The 17,236-nt window shown below is 34.8% G+C and overlaps 4 protein-coding genes across 8 annotated transcripts; 1 reads left to right on the top strand and 3 right to left on the bottom strand.

The window, feature by feature from the left end:
- Positions 1–401: 401 nt before the first annotated feature.
- LOC100783287 (uncharacterized) lies at positions 402–1,674 on the bottom strand. The gene has a single exon (XM_003536819.5). The coding sequence runs from the start codon at positions 1,435–1,437 to the stop codon at positions 580–582; it is 858 nt and encodes a 285-aa protein (XP_003536867.2). The 5' UTR covers positions 1,438–1,674; the 3' UTR covers positions 402–579.
- A 4,293-nt stretch (positions 1,675–5,967) lies between these two features.
- Positions 5,968–10,234, bottom strand: LOC100802533 (ATP-dependent Clp protease proteolytic subunit 5, chloroplastic). The gene is made up of 9 exons (XM_003535870.5): positions 9,883–10,234; positions 9,211–9,330; positions 9,023–9,137; positions 8,842–8,934; positions 8,562–8,607; positions 8,359–8,431; positions 7,065–7,099; positions 6,844–6,932; positions 5,968–6,367 (listed from the first exon to the last, which is right to left on the bottom strand). The coding sequence occupies exons 1-9, from the start codon at positions 9,999–10,001 to the stop codon at positions 6,146–6,148; spliced, it is 912 nt and encodes a 303-aa protein (XP_003535918.1). The 5' UTR covers positions 10,002–10,234; the 3' UTR covers positions 5,968–6,145.
- A 385-nt stretch (positions 10,235–10,619) lies between these two features.
- LOC100782216 (pentatricopeptide repeat-containing protein At1g71490) lies at positions 10,620–16,374 on the top strand. Of its 5 annotated transcripts, none has more exons than XM_041006266.1 (7): positions 10,620–10,924; positions 11,125–13,908; positions 14,053–14,196; positions 14,551–14,630; positions 14,719–14,908; positions 15,063–15,870; positions 15,989–16,374. In XM_041006266.1, exon 2 carries the CDS (start codon positions 11,236–11,238, stop codon positions 13,405–13,407), a length of 2,172 nt encoding a protein of 723 aa, XP_040862200.1. In that variant the 5' UTR covers positions 10,620–10,924; positions 11,125–11,235; the 3' UTR covers positions 13,408–13,908; positions 14,053–14,196; positions 14,551–14,630; positions 14,719–14,908; positions 15,063–15,870; positions 15,989–16,374. The 5 variants fall into 5 exon arrangements, with proteins under 5 accessions (XP_040862200.1, XP_025979796.1, XP_040862199.1 ...); XM_026124011.2 differs by having other exon boundaries at positions 14,551–14,908; positions 15,063–15,254; positions 15,662–15,870; XM_041006265.1 differs by having other exon boundaries at positions 14,551–14,908; positions 15,063–15,254; positions 15,633–15,870.
- LOC112998115 (uncharacterized) lies at positions 13,672–14,505 on the bottom strand. The gene is given in 3 exon segments (XM_041006091.1): positions 13,672–13,888; positions 14,043–14,168; positions 14,460–14,505. Coding segments are annotated over 3 exon segments (360 nt in total). The 3' UTR covers positions 13,672–13,700.
- Positions 16,375–17,236: the final 862 nt, after the last annotated feature.

Raw genomic sequence — 17,236 nt, 5'->3', positions numbered from 1 at the left:
CTATTCAAGTTAGAATTTGGATCACACTAAACGGAAACAAACATAGCCTAAATGTATATAGAGAGTAATGATCCAGAGTTTTGTGAACATATCCAGTTCTAATTATGGAGAGTTTGTAATTTACCCTTATCTATAGAAAAAGGGTAAAGTAAATCGGACTAAAACCCATTGATCACTAGGAAATGGCAACATTTTGGACTTATGAGATTGGCCACTGAAAATCATTTTTAATAGCCGGTTTGGATTCATAATTCAGACGCGCTTATGACACAGAAAAATTAACAATATCATATTGATTTGTGGTAAGTCATGCCATCATATTAATAGGATCATCCAATAACACGCATTGGAATTAAAGAACTATCGACAAATCATATTATAAAGAACTAATTATCGACATGTTGAGCAATAATACCATCAATTCAATAATGTTTTGCGGGTTTGTTACAATTTCGCAAAGGTATAAAATATTGTAATTAACGTCTCTGACCAAAGAAAATCAAATAACAAAATGAGGGAGAAAGGTAGCTCAATTAGAACAGCATAAAAGAAGGAAAATAGAAAATGGGTCAACTCTAATTACACCTTGTCATCGTTCTGAATCGATTCCACTTCTATTGTTGTTGTTGTTGGCCTTCTTCTACAGAGAGAAATCATGAAAATCCAAATGAGACCCTTCACGATCCTCACCATGCCAATAGTCACAATGAGATAATACAACCACCATCCAACAAAGTCACCAATCCCCACATCCATCAATTGCTCACTCTTGACTTGGGCCACAAGTACCAAAGTCTCCACCTCCTCCCTAAGTCTCCACCACCACAACGTGCCCAGGCCAGCAGCCAGGCCCACCCTCTCGACCCACCTCTCCCTCCGGGCTCCACCGAACACCGTGTCATCCACCACGGGCCTCACCACCATCCTACACCAAACGTGGGTCGTCTCGTGCAGGCCCAACAGAAATATCATCCTGCTCAGCAGGCTACGCTCGGTGCCAAAACTTGACACATCATCGTCGTAAAGCCCAGCCGCAATGCTCCCCTCTATGCCCAAACCAACGCAAACTTGAAACGCGCATAGTAAAATCCACGCTGTGGAGATACGCGAGGACTTGGACGGTAACTCGGAGAAAAGTGTGATTTTACCCGTCAGCCCCTGGATCAGGGTCCCCATGCTCACAATGGACACGAGAAAGTAGAGAATACATGGGTTGATATTGAGGGCAAGGTGGAAAAGATAGGGAAAGGGTTGTGGTGAATAGTAACTTTGGAACAAAGTGAGAGTTTGAAGATAATATTGGGCACCAGAAAGAGTGGCTAAGAGTAAGAAAGACAAAGGAAGGAGGAGGCTGAGGATTGTGATTGTGAGGAGGTAGAAGACCTCTCTTGGGGTGAAGAACTCTTTGGCTTTTTTCTTCCAAGCACCAATCATCATGAATGAACGAATGAGAACAAACACTAGCTACACCCTCTTAGGGTCTTTGTTTGCAAGCCAAGGGAAGTTTAAGAGTGGTTGCCACGTCCATATTGTTTACTTACTTGACATTTTAAATATATAGGACATGGTCTGAATCAATCTTTATATTTATATATGTTTGGCCTACTTAAATATGTGATTATGTATATCTACATGAATTATTATATCAAATTCATTTATCTTTTGGCATTGGTTTGGTACAAATGGAATACTGCTTTGAATAATCGTGTTGTGTTTGGCTGCAAGTTTGACGGATGAGTGGAGCCAGTTTGAATTTTGGAGGACTCCTCTTCGCCAATTCCGTGGCTTTTCCTCTTCCTTGATGATTAAGCATAATTAAACTCGTTTCTCTATATATTTGAAATTACTAATTAAGATCATATATAATGCCAAGATAAACATTAATTAGCAAAAATCATGCAAACCAGACAAATTATAAAACTTCCATTTGGCATGTAAGGTTCGATTTATCCAAATCTTATAAGCATCCCCTGCGATGGGAGAGCTCATCCACAAAAGTTATTATCCTTATCGTAGTTGAGTTGAATGATTCATCAATTTGCATTGACATATATAGCCATTTGGCATTGCACATGTCTTTTTTTTTTTTTTTTTTGTTAATACTACATACTTATTAAATTCACTCAGGTTTACTAATAGAATAATTAGTATGTATAGTTATAATGTATTAATTATAGGTATTTTTTCCGGCATTCTATATTTGTACATTTGCATGACAAATTGTGTCCAGTCTATTTATGCTGTCATACCATAAATTTTAATATTGTCTTTATTAATAGTAGGAGATATAGTAATGTGGTATCTTGTTGTCTCGAGTTTATCTGAAAATGATGACCGTCGTCATATTGAACCGTACCTGAAGTTACCATAAACATTAATTATGAACCAAATTCTTTTTCTCTTGGCTTGAATTAGATATAGTTGCAGTTGAAGTTGCTAACACTAATGGGATTCGGAATAGTATCTCATTTACATGTTCAGTTGGAAGTAGGGATCTATACTTAGTGACACACGGTTTAGGCCGTTCGGTAAACAGACTTTAACTTTACTCCTTTCTCGTTTACATTTCACCAAACAAAAAAGGTCAACTATGAATCATTTTTTTATAACAAGAAATGAATCAAATTTCATGTAAATACTTTATTATAATAATTACAATTGGTTTGATTCCATTTAATATTTTTGTAAAGGGAAAATATGCACAATACTTTAAAAAGACATTCAGTTTGTATAAATTATGAATTATAAAAATTAACGGATTATTGGTTTTTTAAAAGGAAAAAATGCTGTAATAAAATAAAGATCTCAACTATCCGTACTTTTAAAATACGCAAATCTGTCGAATAAAAAAAAACAAGAGTAAATGTGTCCCTGTGCCAACTTGATGGATTATGAAAGTCAGAACATAAGATAAAAATCAGTAATACAATTTGACTCGATCTAAATATAACTTTTTCAGAACAGCGTCAAACTAAATTACTGATTTTTAAACGCCAAACTAAACTAGTTAATTAATGTAGTTTGATCAATTCATCAACTCTACTGAGGGCCTTATATTTCCTCCCATTTTGCTAATTAAGTTGAAAAGGGCTTTGTCTCTACTATAATCGTTGTCGCAATCGACAGAGTTTAAAATTTATAAGTTAACTAACAATAAGGAGATTCGTATGGATTATTTATTTTCCTCTGCTGCTTGTAGTTCGTTTGGCATTTTCTGGCGATGAACATTTAATAAATAAGTTAAATGAAATATCTTTGAATAACAAAACAAAAAACAAAATTGTCCACTAATAACTACAAATCTTAATTTTGGTGAAACTCTAATTCCCCAAGATTCCTAATGAAAAGTGATATTTGCTCAAACTTTGTTGTCACAATACAGATTTAACATATACATATATAGACTGTTTTAAAAGAAAAATTATAACAACTCCAATGATCCAATCAATGTGTGAACAACTTATTAGTATAAAAATATGCGAAGAGTTAGTTTACACACGAAAGCAAAACTCAAGAAAGTATTATTATTGTTTAATAAAAATATAAAAGGAAATCAAATAAGGCTATCCTGTTAGTGTTTGGTTGGGTGATTTGGGCCCCGGTAGGCAAGAAACACATTGTCTCATCTCATCTGAACTGACTTAAATTCAATGCTATGCGTCCCAACATCCCTATAATGCTAAATAATATAACCCGTAAGTGGATATATAACCCAATTCACGAAACTTGTTGAACGGCAGCAATTGGTGGTATCATAGCAGAAAAGTGTATTTTTTTTCTTCTTCAATTTTCTTTAGTTAAATAAATTAAATTATGAAAGAAAATATCAATGTATTTATGTACAATTTTTATTTTCCTTTAAAAAGGTCGTGGTTCATCAAGTATAATGGACAAGGTTGATAAACTAATCATCAAGAAAGAAAATGCGTTTGAGAATATGTGCGCGTCAGTGCGGATCCAGACCTCCTAAAAGCAAGATGAGATAAAAAATGTAATGAAGGAGTGTCTTTTACAAACGTACTTTTTCAAGCTTCATCCACCACAACCAAACATGCCCTTATTATAGGTCAACTACACTGAGTTTGTCAAAGTGTTGCGATGCTTGTTAGCAATTTGCATACAAGCTTCATGCTTCACCTAAGGTCTTACACAACAACACATCACCATTGGGTTCTATAGTTAGAAATGCTTTCAAGAACTCAATTCTCTAATGGTAAGAGTGTCGATTGATGAAAAAAACCCCCCCACAAAGAATCGTGTATACCTTAGATAGGATGAGGGTTCTCCTTATATAGAATTATAGATATACCTCTGTCTCATAAGTAACTTACAATAAATTTTTGGCACTTGTATTATATCTACTCTCTTGCCGTTGATTTTCTTCATTTGGTAATTTCTTTGTTGTTTTAATTCAAAAATGTTTTTAAATCATAAAAAATAATCTTACAAAGATGGATTGTGATATTTTTTTTATGGCAAATATTAGTTGTTAAAATTTTAGTGAAGATTTAAACTCATAATCTGTTTATTTTTTTTTACTTTTAAGCATCAAGCCAATCTTATAATTTTGATGAATCATGCTACTTAAAAGAAATAAATATATATATTACAAGAGCCTTGAAAAAAATTCCCATAATTCGAAGAGGGGAATTATTACATGTGGTAGCCGCTAGGTGCGCGTAACATACGTGCATAAACGATCCGAGAATCATAATTCAATTCAACCATGACGTGATCTTCGATTATTAATTTTTTTTTATCTATTGATGCATTTTTTTATTTTATATGCGGCATTGATGCTTGATTGTTCTAGACAAAGGGCAGGCTCCTGATAATATTTGCACAAACTCGTGTATGGTTCCAGAATAATTAGCAACAAGTGATTTCAGAATAAACTTATTCTTAATTTTTTGAAGAATGATACTGTCACAAAAGTATTTAAAAAGTATCATACTGCCAAAGAAAAAAGATCAAATTATAATTAACGAAAAAATGATATAGATTAATATATAAATAAATTTAAATTATAAATAAAATAAAATTTAATTTTAAAATACTTAAGCGCAACTAAGAAAATAAAAATTAAAAAGATCATAAGTTGTATAGCTAAATAAAAAAGAACAAATATTTTTATCCTAAAATTAAAAAATATTTAGAATCTTAAGATTTTAAAGATATTAATATTAATATTTGTATTCATGTGATTAAGATCGATAATAAATGTGCGGGGAAGGCTTTTTTTAAAGTCCTAACTAACAATGATTAATACAGATTTCAAAGAAGAATATTGGTAGTGAGAAAGAAGCAAAGGTGGAAAGTCCTTCATGCCAAACGGTTCTTAGTTGAAGAATCGTATTTCTTCTCGCCATCTTGGGCTAGACACAGCGTTTCTTTTCGGTCACAAAAATTTCTTAGTTCAATGATTTTGTTAAAACTCCAATTGTGAAGTGCAGTGGAAATGCCCAACTTATGTGAAACCCGGTACTAAAATTTCTTTTTCGGCTAAAAAAGAATCAACACAATACAAGTAACTTGGACTCGAGAAACTTCTGAACTTTGATAAAATCAAAAGTTCAGAAAGTATACAAAATTTTATTCACACTATTAGACAATCTATTCAGAGTTCCAACAAATAATTTATCAACAAATCATACTAGTCGCTAAAATAAAATTTAAAGTCAAAGTTAACAAGAAATGCGGCCTATCATTTCATTGTTTAAACAAACAAAACAGTGAGTACATGTATCTATCTAATCATTGTTGGTTCGTACCGTTTTTACTGCAAACATTTCTTTTTCAACAGTTAACACTATAGTCGCACACATATGTAATGAAAAACAACCACGGCCTAATAAAAAAAAAAAAATCTAACTACAACATACGAGGACGTATTATCAGTTCATCACAAAAGAATGCTTGAAGTTAAAATCACATTCAGGTTCCATTAAAGAACCTTCTGTCAGTATAAACTCTGAAGCAGTGAATATTAAATAAATAGTATCAATTTCGCCTCATTTTTGGTACATGGGCACAGGTATCAACATCCGTAAAAAAAAATTAAGTTGGACTCAGCAACCAAAAACATCTTACAGTCTAACACTATGATTTTTTATACCTTGGAAATTAAAGTGCAACATTCTCATGTTCAAACACTAGCCCGGTCTTTACCTTCTGCTGCAGCCTCTAATGGCTGGAGAGCTTTGAGAGGATTCATAATGACACCATCTATGAGTCCATATTCCTTGGCTTCTTTTGCACTCATGAAAAAGTCACGGTCTGTATCCTGGTTGATCTTGTCTAAACTTTGGCCAGTGTGATAGGCGAGATATCCATTCAGATTTGCCTTATGATGCAGCATTTCATTAGCCTGAGAATTGTGAATCATAATCAGTTTTCTCGAAGAAGAACTATTATAACAGAATTATGAATTAATGATACTTGTACAAAACAGTGATATAACAAGTAAATCCTTCAGTCTCCCTTGGTAGGGTCACTTATTGCACTGCTGTTCATAATCAAAACTTATGGACTGTCTGCCTCGATCCAATCTAACCAAATGCTGGCTAAATCCAAATGTATAACAGTAGGGAATGGAAAATAAATAGCAGGATAATATAGGAAATAAATCATAGGAATATTAGGAGTATGGAATAAATTTAGGTTATTAGGAAATTCACTACATGATTAGGGCATTCATTTGGTTTAAATTAACTCATTATATTTTAAGTGCTACCCTAAGACAGGCTTTAATTTTCTATGGTAGAAATATATAAATTTATAAATTGAGAAGGAAACATGAGGTTTATCCAATAAAAAATAAAAGGAGGAAACTGAGGCCCATACCTGAATATCTATGTCAGTTTGCCCTCCTTGAGCACCACCAAGCGGTTGATGAATCATTATCCTTGAATTTGGCAAGCTGTATCTCTTTCCTTCAGAAGTGAAGGAGGAAGGGATATAAAGTTAGAAAGAAGCATTATTCTAATTTTCAAGAAGTGGAAATGGCATTCATCAACAAAGAAAGAGGGGGGGATAGATACAGCGATTGCATGTTAAAAGAATACCTTTTGTCCCTGCGCTCAGCAGAAAAGCTCCCATACTGCAGATGAAAAGGTCTACATAAGTATGAACGGAAAATAAAATTTCTTCAAACAGGAAAAAAAATAACAACTATAGTATACAATCAACTATCAATCACTTTTCATGGACAAATTATCAATATTTATGAATATTTTTAATTCATGGAAGGTTAAGGATATTTTCAAAGGCAAAACCTAAGATTTTTAGTTCAAAAGTTAGTTAATACTTAATATTATTTTCAACATTCCTTCCAGTCCCATATTTCTCAATATGAAGGTGAAGGAGAAAAAAGGGGGAAATCACACAACTCCATTCCCCCTTTACTTTCACAATCGGAAAAAGGCTATAACTCAGCACATGATAATTACCAATGGAGAAGATTTTCTAAAATGAAATGAAGCAGACTTTAAATACACAGGAAGACAGGTAAACCATTTGTTCTCAAGATTCAAATTTGGCTACTCCTGAAACTTGAGTGAACTCAATCAAAATATATCATTCACAGATGCAAGACTGCTCAACCAAAGATTAAACGAGCAGATGGATCTACTTTATTTTATTTTTATTAATCGACCTTACCAAGATAGATCTACTATTGATAGAAAAAATACAAAATGAAAAAAAGGTTAAGGGGTCAACCATCCAAAATAAAGAACAACTAAAGTTTTATCCTGCTAGGAGAGGTTGGTTGAACAGATTGCATGATGCCATTGGGCTTGATTAAAGACTATATTCTCAAGAATATTATTCATCATGAGATTCCTTTAAAGTTTTAACAATTTCCTCCAATCCCCTTTTTGGTTTCCCTCTTCCCCTTCTCACACGGCTAAAAACCATGTAATCTACTCTCCTCATCAGTGTTTCCAGAGAACTTCTTTGCACATGTCCAATCCACTTCAATTGATATTTTGTCATCTTTTCCTTAATCAGTACCATAGTATATAATCATTCACACATTCAACTTAACATTCAGTTACTCCATCTTTTTTTTTAACTACCACTACCACTACCACCATAGAATCACATAGTTATTAAAGAAAGAACTATTTAAAAAAAAAATAGATATGATACAGTGTGGAAGGAAAATTTTAAGATAATTGATAATTAATCATCATTATTCTCCCAGTATTCAGCATAAATAAATAAATCAATATGTTCTGCTGGCATACATCAAGAATCAAGATCAAGTTAGGATAAAACTTTTAGCCTTCTACTGGTGGTAACTGGTAACTTGTCAGCATTAAGGTAATATTGCCCAGAGAAAGAATAAAAGGTTACCTAGCTGCTAATCCAACACAAACAGTAGACACATCAGGTCGGATATGCCTCATTGTATCAAATATAGCCATTCCTAAGGGGAAAAGAATAACAAAGAAAGCATTTTAATATTTGGGATACAATATATTTTTAGCCCATGTAGATGAATATAATATAATAATAAAAAAAACAAAGCAAGATAGTTTTAACTAAAAAACTATTACCAGCTGTAACCGACCCTCCTGGAGAATTTACATACATGACAATATCCTGCCCAACATAATCAGAAAATTGGTAGTTGACTAAGTGCATGCACAAGAAAATTTTGAGTTCATCACATAATACAAACGATACAAAAAATTTCAACATTAATCATAAAAATACAGAAATACCAAAATATAAGCATTTGACATCATCTCCAGAAAAGCATAGGATCAGTTTATATATATAACAGTATAAGAAGATAAACCATAAGTTTTCAATGACTAAAATCTAACAACAGACCTTGTTAGGATCAACAGCGTCGAGGTACAGGAGCTGAGCAACTATGATGTTTGCCATATCGTCATCAACTGCTCCACCACAACGGATTATCCTCTAAATCCAAAATACATTATTAATACCAGAAACATTAAACAAAAGCAGAATATTCAACATTAAGTAACAAGTGTAAAAAATTGCTTACGTATTGGAAAAGCTGACTTATAACACTCTGGAAACGCTCCGCAACCATGGGGGGTGGCCCTTGTCCTTGTGCATAGGTAGGGAAATAAGGGGAAGATGGGACTTGCAAATCACTCCTTCAAGAACACTATCCAAGTCAATAAACAAGACTAAGCTAAAAGATAAAACAAATAACAAATGAAAATCTACCTTATGGACCAAATATCCTGAGGTGAACTCCTCGCAGGTGTCCAAAATTCATCACCATACACTGCTTTCACAGCAGAATTTTTATTAATCTTTCTATCTTCTACCGATTTCCTTATGTTCCTGCAAATCACAGCAAGGCTTCATCCCCTTCATAGACATAACATAACAGAGAATATACTAGTCTCTTCCATGCTCAATTACCATTTTTATTTAAAAATAAAAAAGAAGAGAAATTTATGCACTAATAAAAGGTGGATAATAGCAATTCGAGCTTTAACATGCAAAATTTTTAAAAACCCTTCACAGCATACCTTAGAATCAAGAATAATCATTTGGCTCAGGCTTAAGAATAAACAACTTCGAACTTATCATAATAACATTTTTTATTAATCTATATTTTCAATTCGAAGCATAATCTAAAAGTGACCCAAAAATCTCACTTTCACCCTTATCCATTAGCATAAAAACTTAGGGTCATCATCTTCCACAAATATGGTAACCTGAATTCTCTAAAATAATAATAAAAAACAAACAATAAAATCCAACACCAACAAGTGGAAAAGCCACAAACTCACGGATAAGTCATCAAAATGTAAACTTTAAGGCAAACTCTAATTGAAATTCAGCTAAAATAAATACCGCAGTTCATGGGGTGCTATAAGAAAGAAATACCTGGAGAGGGCGGGGAAAGAAACGCTGTTGGAGCGTGAAGAAGAAGAGGGGGTGGAGGAAACAAGAAGAGAGTTGAACCTAAGAGAGGAAGAGGGAGTGAAAAGGGATGTGTGCCCCATTGCTAATTAATTGGAGGATGAAAATGAAGCTGCAATGATATTTTATCTATACTTTGTTTGATATGGAGAAGAAGAACAACAACAATAGCGACGAGCCGAGTTGAGTGTTGGGGCGAAACTTGTGGACAGTGAACTCAATTCAGTGCTTGTGTTTGTGTTTATGGGAAAGGCTCAAGCCATACGGCTTAATACCCTACCCTTGTATCGTCAGTGAAAAACCATCTCACCCCTTCATTCCTTTTAAAACCAAATCCCAAGGCTCAAATTAAAAACACCCAAAACTGATATTGTTTTGAGTCAAGGATAATTTATCTATAAAAATATGATAGTATGACAAATTCATAAAAGATATAGATTTAATCTCTAAAGATGGTATCAACACATTTAAACACTATATTTATATTTTAAAATTACTACTTACCCTCGTTGGCAACACTCATGACAAATATGCTGTGAAGGGTTTTTTAAAATTTTGCATGTTAAAGCTCGAATTTCTACTATCCCACCTTTTATTAGTACTTAAATTTCTCTTCCTTTTTATTTTTAAATAAAATTTGTATATTTTTTTTTAAAGAACTAATTTATCACATATCTTACTTTTATGGATAAATTTTACTATTTAGGTTTTTAATTAACATTCTGAAAATTTCTCACTTCTCTTGGCTTACCCCATTCCTTCTTTCAGTTCAACACGACAGCACCGCAACTGACTTTGGCAACGGCGTAAAACATCCATGTTTCTCTCAGTTGTGTTTTCGCTATTGTAACCCCATCCCTTCAGTTCAGTTCATCTCGTAGACGTGTTTCATAATCATCAATATGAACATGAAGAGATGTGCCATGTGGCTCTGCTACAGGTTGAAATTTTGATAAGTGAACAAGATTAATGCTTATACACTAACATCGTGAGCTTGAGCTGCAAGGTAACATAAATATTCTCAAAATTCTGTTTTGTTCATGCAATTTTTTTTCAGGTCTCGCATAGATATTACTGTAGCTTAGAGATGCAGGATAAATAGAGTGATTTTTCCTCAAAGGAGATGGGAATAAGAATACGAGTGTAGTATTGCTGAACAATGATTTTTTCACATAAGCCTCACAGTCTCTGTTTTGTGAATGACAGATGAAGTAATAAAAGGGAGACGGAAGAGAAAGAGGGAAATTATTAAAATGCGGAAAGCCTAAAACGACAACCGTTTTCGGGTGTTTTAAATTTTGAGCCTTTGATTTGTTTATGGCATATTCCTCAATAGTACCCAGACACCTCTTCTTGTCTCGCCTTCAGAAGTGCATCCCAAAATCATGGAAACAAGCTCCCCAACAACCACTTCAAAAACCCATCTTTTGTAGTGATGCATCAATGGTTGGTGTTCTCATTGCATCCCTCAAGGACTTTGTGACCCATGGCCACTTAACCAATGCATTCAAAACCTTCTTTCAAATACAGCACCATGCTGCTTCTTCCCACCTTCTCTTACACCCCATTGGCTCTCTCCTTTTGGCTTGCACCCATTTTAAGTCACTGTCACAGGGTAAGCAGCTTCATGCTCAAGTCATCTCACTGGGTCTTGATCAAAATCCTATCTTGGTTTCAAGGCTTGTTAATTTTTACACAAATGTTAATCTCCTTGTTGATGCCCAATTTGTTACTGAGAGCTCTAATACTTTGGATCCTTTACATTGGAATTTGCTAATCTCGGCATATGTTAGAAATGGCTTCTTTGTGGAGGCTCTTTGTGTCTATAAGAATATGTTGAATAAGAAGATTGAGCCAGATGAATACACTTATCCATCTGTTCTCAAGGCTTGTGGGGAATCATTGGATTTCAATTCTGGGTTGGAGGTTCACAGGTCTATTGAGGCTAGCTCCATGGAGTGGAGCTTGTTTGTGCACAATGCTTTGGTCTCAATGTATGGTAGGTTTGGGAAATTGGAGATTGCACGTCACTTGTTTGATAATATGCCACGTAGAGATTCTGTTTCTTGGAATACTATAATCAGCTGTTATGCGTCTAGGGGTATCTGGAAGGAAGCATTTCAGCTATTTGGAAGCATGCAAGAGGAGGGTGTTGAAATGAATGTGATTATATGGAACACCATTGCTGGAGGGTGCTTGCACTCGGGCAATTTCAGAGGGGCACTTCAACTTATTTCTCAGATGAGAACATCCATTCATCTGGATGCCATTGCAATGGTTGTTGGGTTAAATGCTTGTTCTCACATTGGAGCCATTAAATTGGGAAAGGAGATTCATGGCCACGCCGTGCGAACTTGCTTTGATGTGTTTGACAATGTGAAAAATGCATTGATTACTATGTATTCCAGGTGTAGAGATCTTGGCCATGCATTTATTTTGTTTCATAGAACGGAAGAGAAAGGTTTGATCACTTGGAATGCCATGCTTTCTGGATATGCCCACATGGATCGATATGAGGAAGTCACCTTCCTTTTTAGAGAGATGTTACAGGAGGGCATGGAACCCAATTATGTGACCATTGCAAGTGTTCTTCCCCTTTGTGCCCGCATAGCGAATCTGCAGCATGGCAAAGAGTTTCATTGCTACATTATGAAGCACAAACAGTTTGAGGAATATTTATTATTGTGGAATGCCCTGGTGGACATGTATTCAAGGTCTGGCAGAGTTTTAGAAGCCAGAAAAGTGTTTGATTCATTGACCAAAAGAGATGAAGTTACATACACTTCCATGATTTTGGGATATGGCATGAAGGGTGAAGGAGAAACAACTTTAAAACTATTTGAAGAGATGTGCAAGTTAGAGATTAAGCCGGATCATGTAACAATGGTTGCAGTTCTAACGGCTTGTAGTCATTCTGGTCTAGTAGCCCAAGGGCAAGTTCTCTTTAAAAGGATGATAGATGTCCATGGGATAGTTCCACGGCTTGAGCACTATGCCTGCATGGCTGATCTGTTTGGGAGGGCTGGTCTTCTAAACAAAGCAAAGGAGTTTATCACAGGGATGCCATATAAGCCAACTTCGGCAATGTGGGCTACTCTTCTAGGAGCATGTCGAATCCATGGAAATACAGAGATGGGGGAATGGGCAGCAGGGAAATTGCTGGAAATGAAGCCTGATCATTCAGGCTATTATGTGTTGATTGCCAATATGTATGCAGCTGCTGGTTCTTGGAGAAAACTAGCAGAGGTGAGGACTTATATGAGAAATTTGGGGGTGAGAAAGGCTCCTGGTTGTGCTTGGGTTGATGTTGGCAGTGAGTTTTCTCCCTTTCTGGTAGGGGACTCTTCCAACCCTCATGCTTCTGAGATTTACCCCTTGATGGATGGATTGAATGAGCTAATGAAAGATGCTGGTTATGTACGTAGTGAGGAGTTAGTTTCATCAGAGGAAGATTTTGAGGAGATGAATATCGCAGGGAATGCATACTGATAGAAGTTAAAATAGATTTTATTTATAGGTGTCTATTGTAGTTTGTTATTACAATCCCTTGTTTGTGACCTAAAAAGCAGAAACTTGCCACAGTTGCCAGATCAAGCAGAAAAATTGAACTTTGCACACTGAAATTATCATGAGTTGTTTTTGAATGGCCATTTTACTTCTTTAGCACAAGGGATTTCATTGCTCTATTCCCCAGTGTCAGTCATTTCATTTACCAGCTACCCTTTTGCATTGTTTGAGATAAATTAACGAGTCAACATTTTACGGTGACCAGGTTCGTCTGGTTAACAGCATTCTTCAGTGCTCTTCTGGACACAGAAGTCCAGTTTTCTTGTGTTCATTGCTACCAGATAAGGTTGAGTCATGCCCTTTGAATCTTGAGTTTGATGCAGATGACTTAGTGGCATTCTTGGTTGTTGGTTCACAAGGCATCCACCTTTCTGGTTATTTTGTGTTTGATGATGGGGATGATCTTAGGGATGACTATGAATAGTATCCTTCTGAAGAACTTCCATTTGTTGACTTATTTGCATTGCAGTTTAAGTTTTGTTCATATAGTTGTAATTAAGACATAGTGCATGGTGTAACATTTTTTTTTTATAATTAGATTCTTTATTTCCTACTACATTGTGAAAGTGATTCATGGATGGGGGGAGGATATTGAAGGAACTGAGTCAGAGGAGTCATCTGAATATGATAGTGAAGATGGATATGCTAATGACTTCATTGTTGATAGTGATACTGACATGTACCTGTCTTTGTCAGTCTCAAATAGTGGAGGTATTTTCGTTCTATTATCAACTTTTCTTGTGGCCAGGAAATGATTATATGTATTTTCTGCTCTTATGTTTCTTTTTCTTATATATTTAAAGATACACAAATATTAAATTTGTATTAAAATAAAAGGAAATTTTTTATCAAATACTCAAATTCTATGGCTATGTTTTTCATGTTCAAGAGAATAATCTGGGAAAAATTGCATCTGATTGTGGACATGCAGATATAATGATAGATAATAGATATGCTATAACATCCTATCATACATTTCTCACTTTCATTATGATAAAAGTAATCATTTTCTTCATACATAGTAACATGAATGACATAGTATTTTTTTTTCCCCTTTTCTTTCAGTTGTAATTGAGGAAATAATGGATGATGATAACCCTGAAAATGGAGATGATCCAACTAAGAAATTAAAGAAAAAGAAACAGGTAGTTCAGTTGAAAGAGAAAGACAACAAAAGTTCTGAGCTTCCAATTGTCTCTAAGGGTGATACTGACCTTGTTGTGGAAAGTATAGATGAAGATGGCTTTCCAATTACCACTGCAGAGAAAGGTGTGTCTGTCTCTCAGAAGACAGAAGCAGAAACGAAAGGAGAACAAGCACGTAAGAAAACTGAGAAAGCCAACAAGAAGGAAAAAGATGTTGATCATTGTGCTAGTGTATAACGAAAAGTTGATCATGCTGATGAAGATGAGCCACAGGATGGGTGAGAAAGATTTACCATTTTAATTACTCCTGAGAATAGATGTGTCCCAGCCACTGGCCCAACCTATTATTTTTAAGAAGAAAAAAAATTGGTTTTAAATCTCTGTGCTGGCTGTTTTATACTGAATGTTTCTGATAATGGTAAATGGTTTCAGGAAAAAAAACAAGAAAAGAAACAAGTTGAAAGATCATAATAAAGGGGGAAGTGATCATGTATCTGACAATAGCAATGAGACAAAGGCTACTGAACCAGATGAAAAGCATGCTGAGGATGTTAAAACTACAACGGACCTGAGTGATGTTTCTCATGCAAAGGATGAAGATGGTGGAAAGCTATCCAATAACGAGTAAGAAATTTCACCTCACTGAAATCAGTTACATTTTGCAGGGCTTTTGGTGTTACTGGTGTGGAAAGTTGGTTTAAATATTACACCCATATTTAATTTTCTATTCTTGATATTGATATGCAAAGCCAATTTCTTCTGTTGACTAAATCCGCAGAACACCTGGTCAACTGAACTAAAATTCTATTAGAAACAGAACATTGGAAATTGAGTTTGCCTTCTCATTTGATATCTTTACCTTCAGTAAATTGGAGTTCAACTCTATAAGATGTCAAATTGTGAGGTCTTGCTTGGTTTTGTGGTGAATTTTGTACCTGTAGAGTCATTTCCAATTACCTTTATTTTCTTTGCTTGAGATATTGAAGATTGGAAATTTGGGAGGCTGTGTTGTTTGTGGTATTTGTTGGCAGGGTCCTCGTTGAGAAGAAAAACAAGAAAAAGACCAAAGAGTCTGAAGGGGAAGCTGCTGAAAAGCAGAATTTGTCCACCTCAGAAAAAGGGGAAGAAACAAACTGAAACCAAGCCATCACAAGTGAGAACTTTTCCAAATGGATTGATTATAGAGGAAGAGCTGTTTATGGGTAAACCTGATGGCAAAAAAGCTGCTCCTGGAAAGAAGGTTACACATCTTCTACGGATTTATGATAGAATTGACATAGTTCACTTGAATAATAATTCTGTTTAACCAATGTTTTAAATGTAATTTATTTTAATAGGAATTTATTGTTTGATTTCAGGTCAGTGTAAAATATATTAGCAAACTGCAAAAAGATGGGGAAAATATTTGACTCAAATGTGGGAGAGCACCCTTTAAATTTCGTCTGGGAATGTGCTGTGTTGATGTGTTGAATTTGCTGGGATTTTCCTTTCTATATATGCTTCACCTGTTTCGTTTTCTTTTGTCAGGGATGAGAATTGGGGACAAACGAAGGATCACAATTCCACCGTCTATATCTTTTATTTGTTGGATTTGATTTCCCTAAACTTTGCATGTTATATTTGTCTCGGTGTAATTAAATTACATTTACTATCTGAATTTTCTCGTATTGTATGTCATGTTCTTCGATGTGGGAAGACTCTGATTGGTTTAATTGCTGAAAAATGCCTCTGTTGTTTATGCCAATTAGTCTTTTGTTTTTTGATACGCAGACAAGACGGGTTTCTAGGGTGGGAAAGTTACTCAAGTTTCCCACTATGGGAAAGTAACTTCCCACCGTTAGAATTCTTTAGTTTCAGATCCATGGCTGAAATTTTTCTTTTTTACTTTTTTTTCCTTGTATTTCCCTGTTTACCCTTCCTTTATCAGACAAATCCAATCTACCACCGCCTAATCTTTCTCGCCACGGATGGTAGAAAGGAAATAGAAAAGGGAAGAGAAACAGGGTGGGGAAGAAGTGGCCACCGGAGAAAGAGAAGGGGTAAACGGGAAAGGAGAAAAAGAAAAATTAGGAAAAATAATAAACCGTTGATTTAAAATTGATTTCATCTAACGTCTGAGAGTAACTTTCCCACTGTGGGAATTATGCCACACTTTCCCATCCTAGAACTCGTCCGCAGACAAATGCGTTGGGAGTATTATACCACCAAATTTGTGATGTCGAGTTGGTTGATGCTGATGGCTGATGGCTGATTTCTATCCCTTCGGGCTTCGAAAATGTTAAGCTCAGATTTAGGGTTTGCTTTGCGCACTAGTTAATTTACTGGAACACTCATTATAAGATGGACAATTCTAAAATTATCCTTGGGTAAAGTTGATATAAATTGTGAATCCATAAGTCTATATTAATAATCCATGCAAGAACATGTGATTTTTGGATTATTAGTAAACACTCTAATCGACTGACCTAATAGGTTAATTATGTTGTAAAATAATTAATGTTGTTATATATAATATTAAATTTTTTAAAATATATTTAATGAACATGTAAATTTACATAATAAACAATAAATTTTGTGAAAATTAATTTTGATTTAATAATTAATTT

This window comes from Glycine max, chromosome 10 (genome assembly GCF_000004515.6).
Source record: "Glycine max cultivar Williams 82 chromosome 10, Glycine_max_v4.0, whole genome shotgun sequence".
NCBI lineage: Eukaryota > Viridiplantae > Streptophyta > Magnoliopsida > Fabales > Fabaceae > Glycine > Glycine max.
Note: the sequence above shows the minus strand (reverse complement) of the source record. Positions and strands in the feature narration are given on the sequence as shown.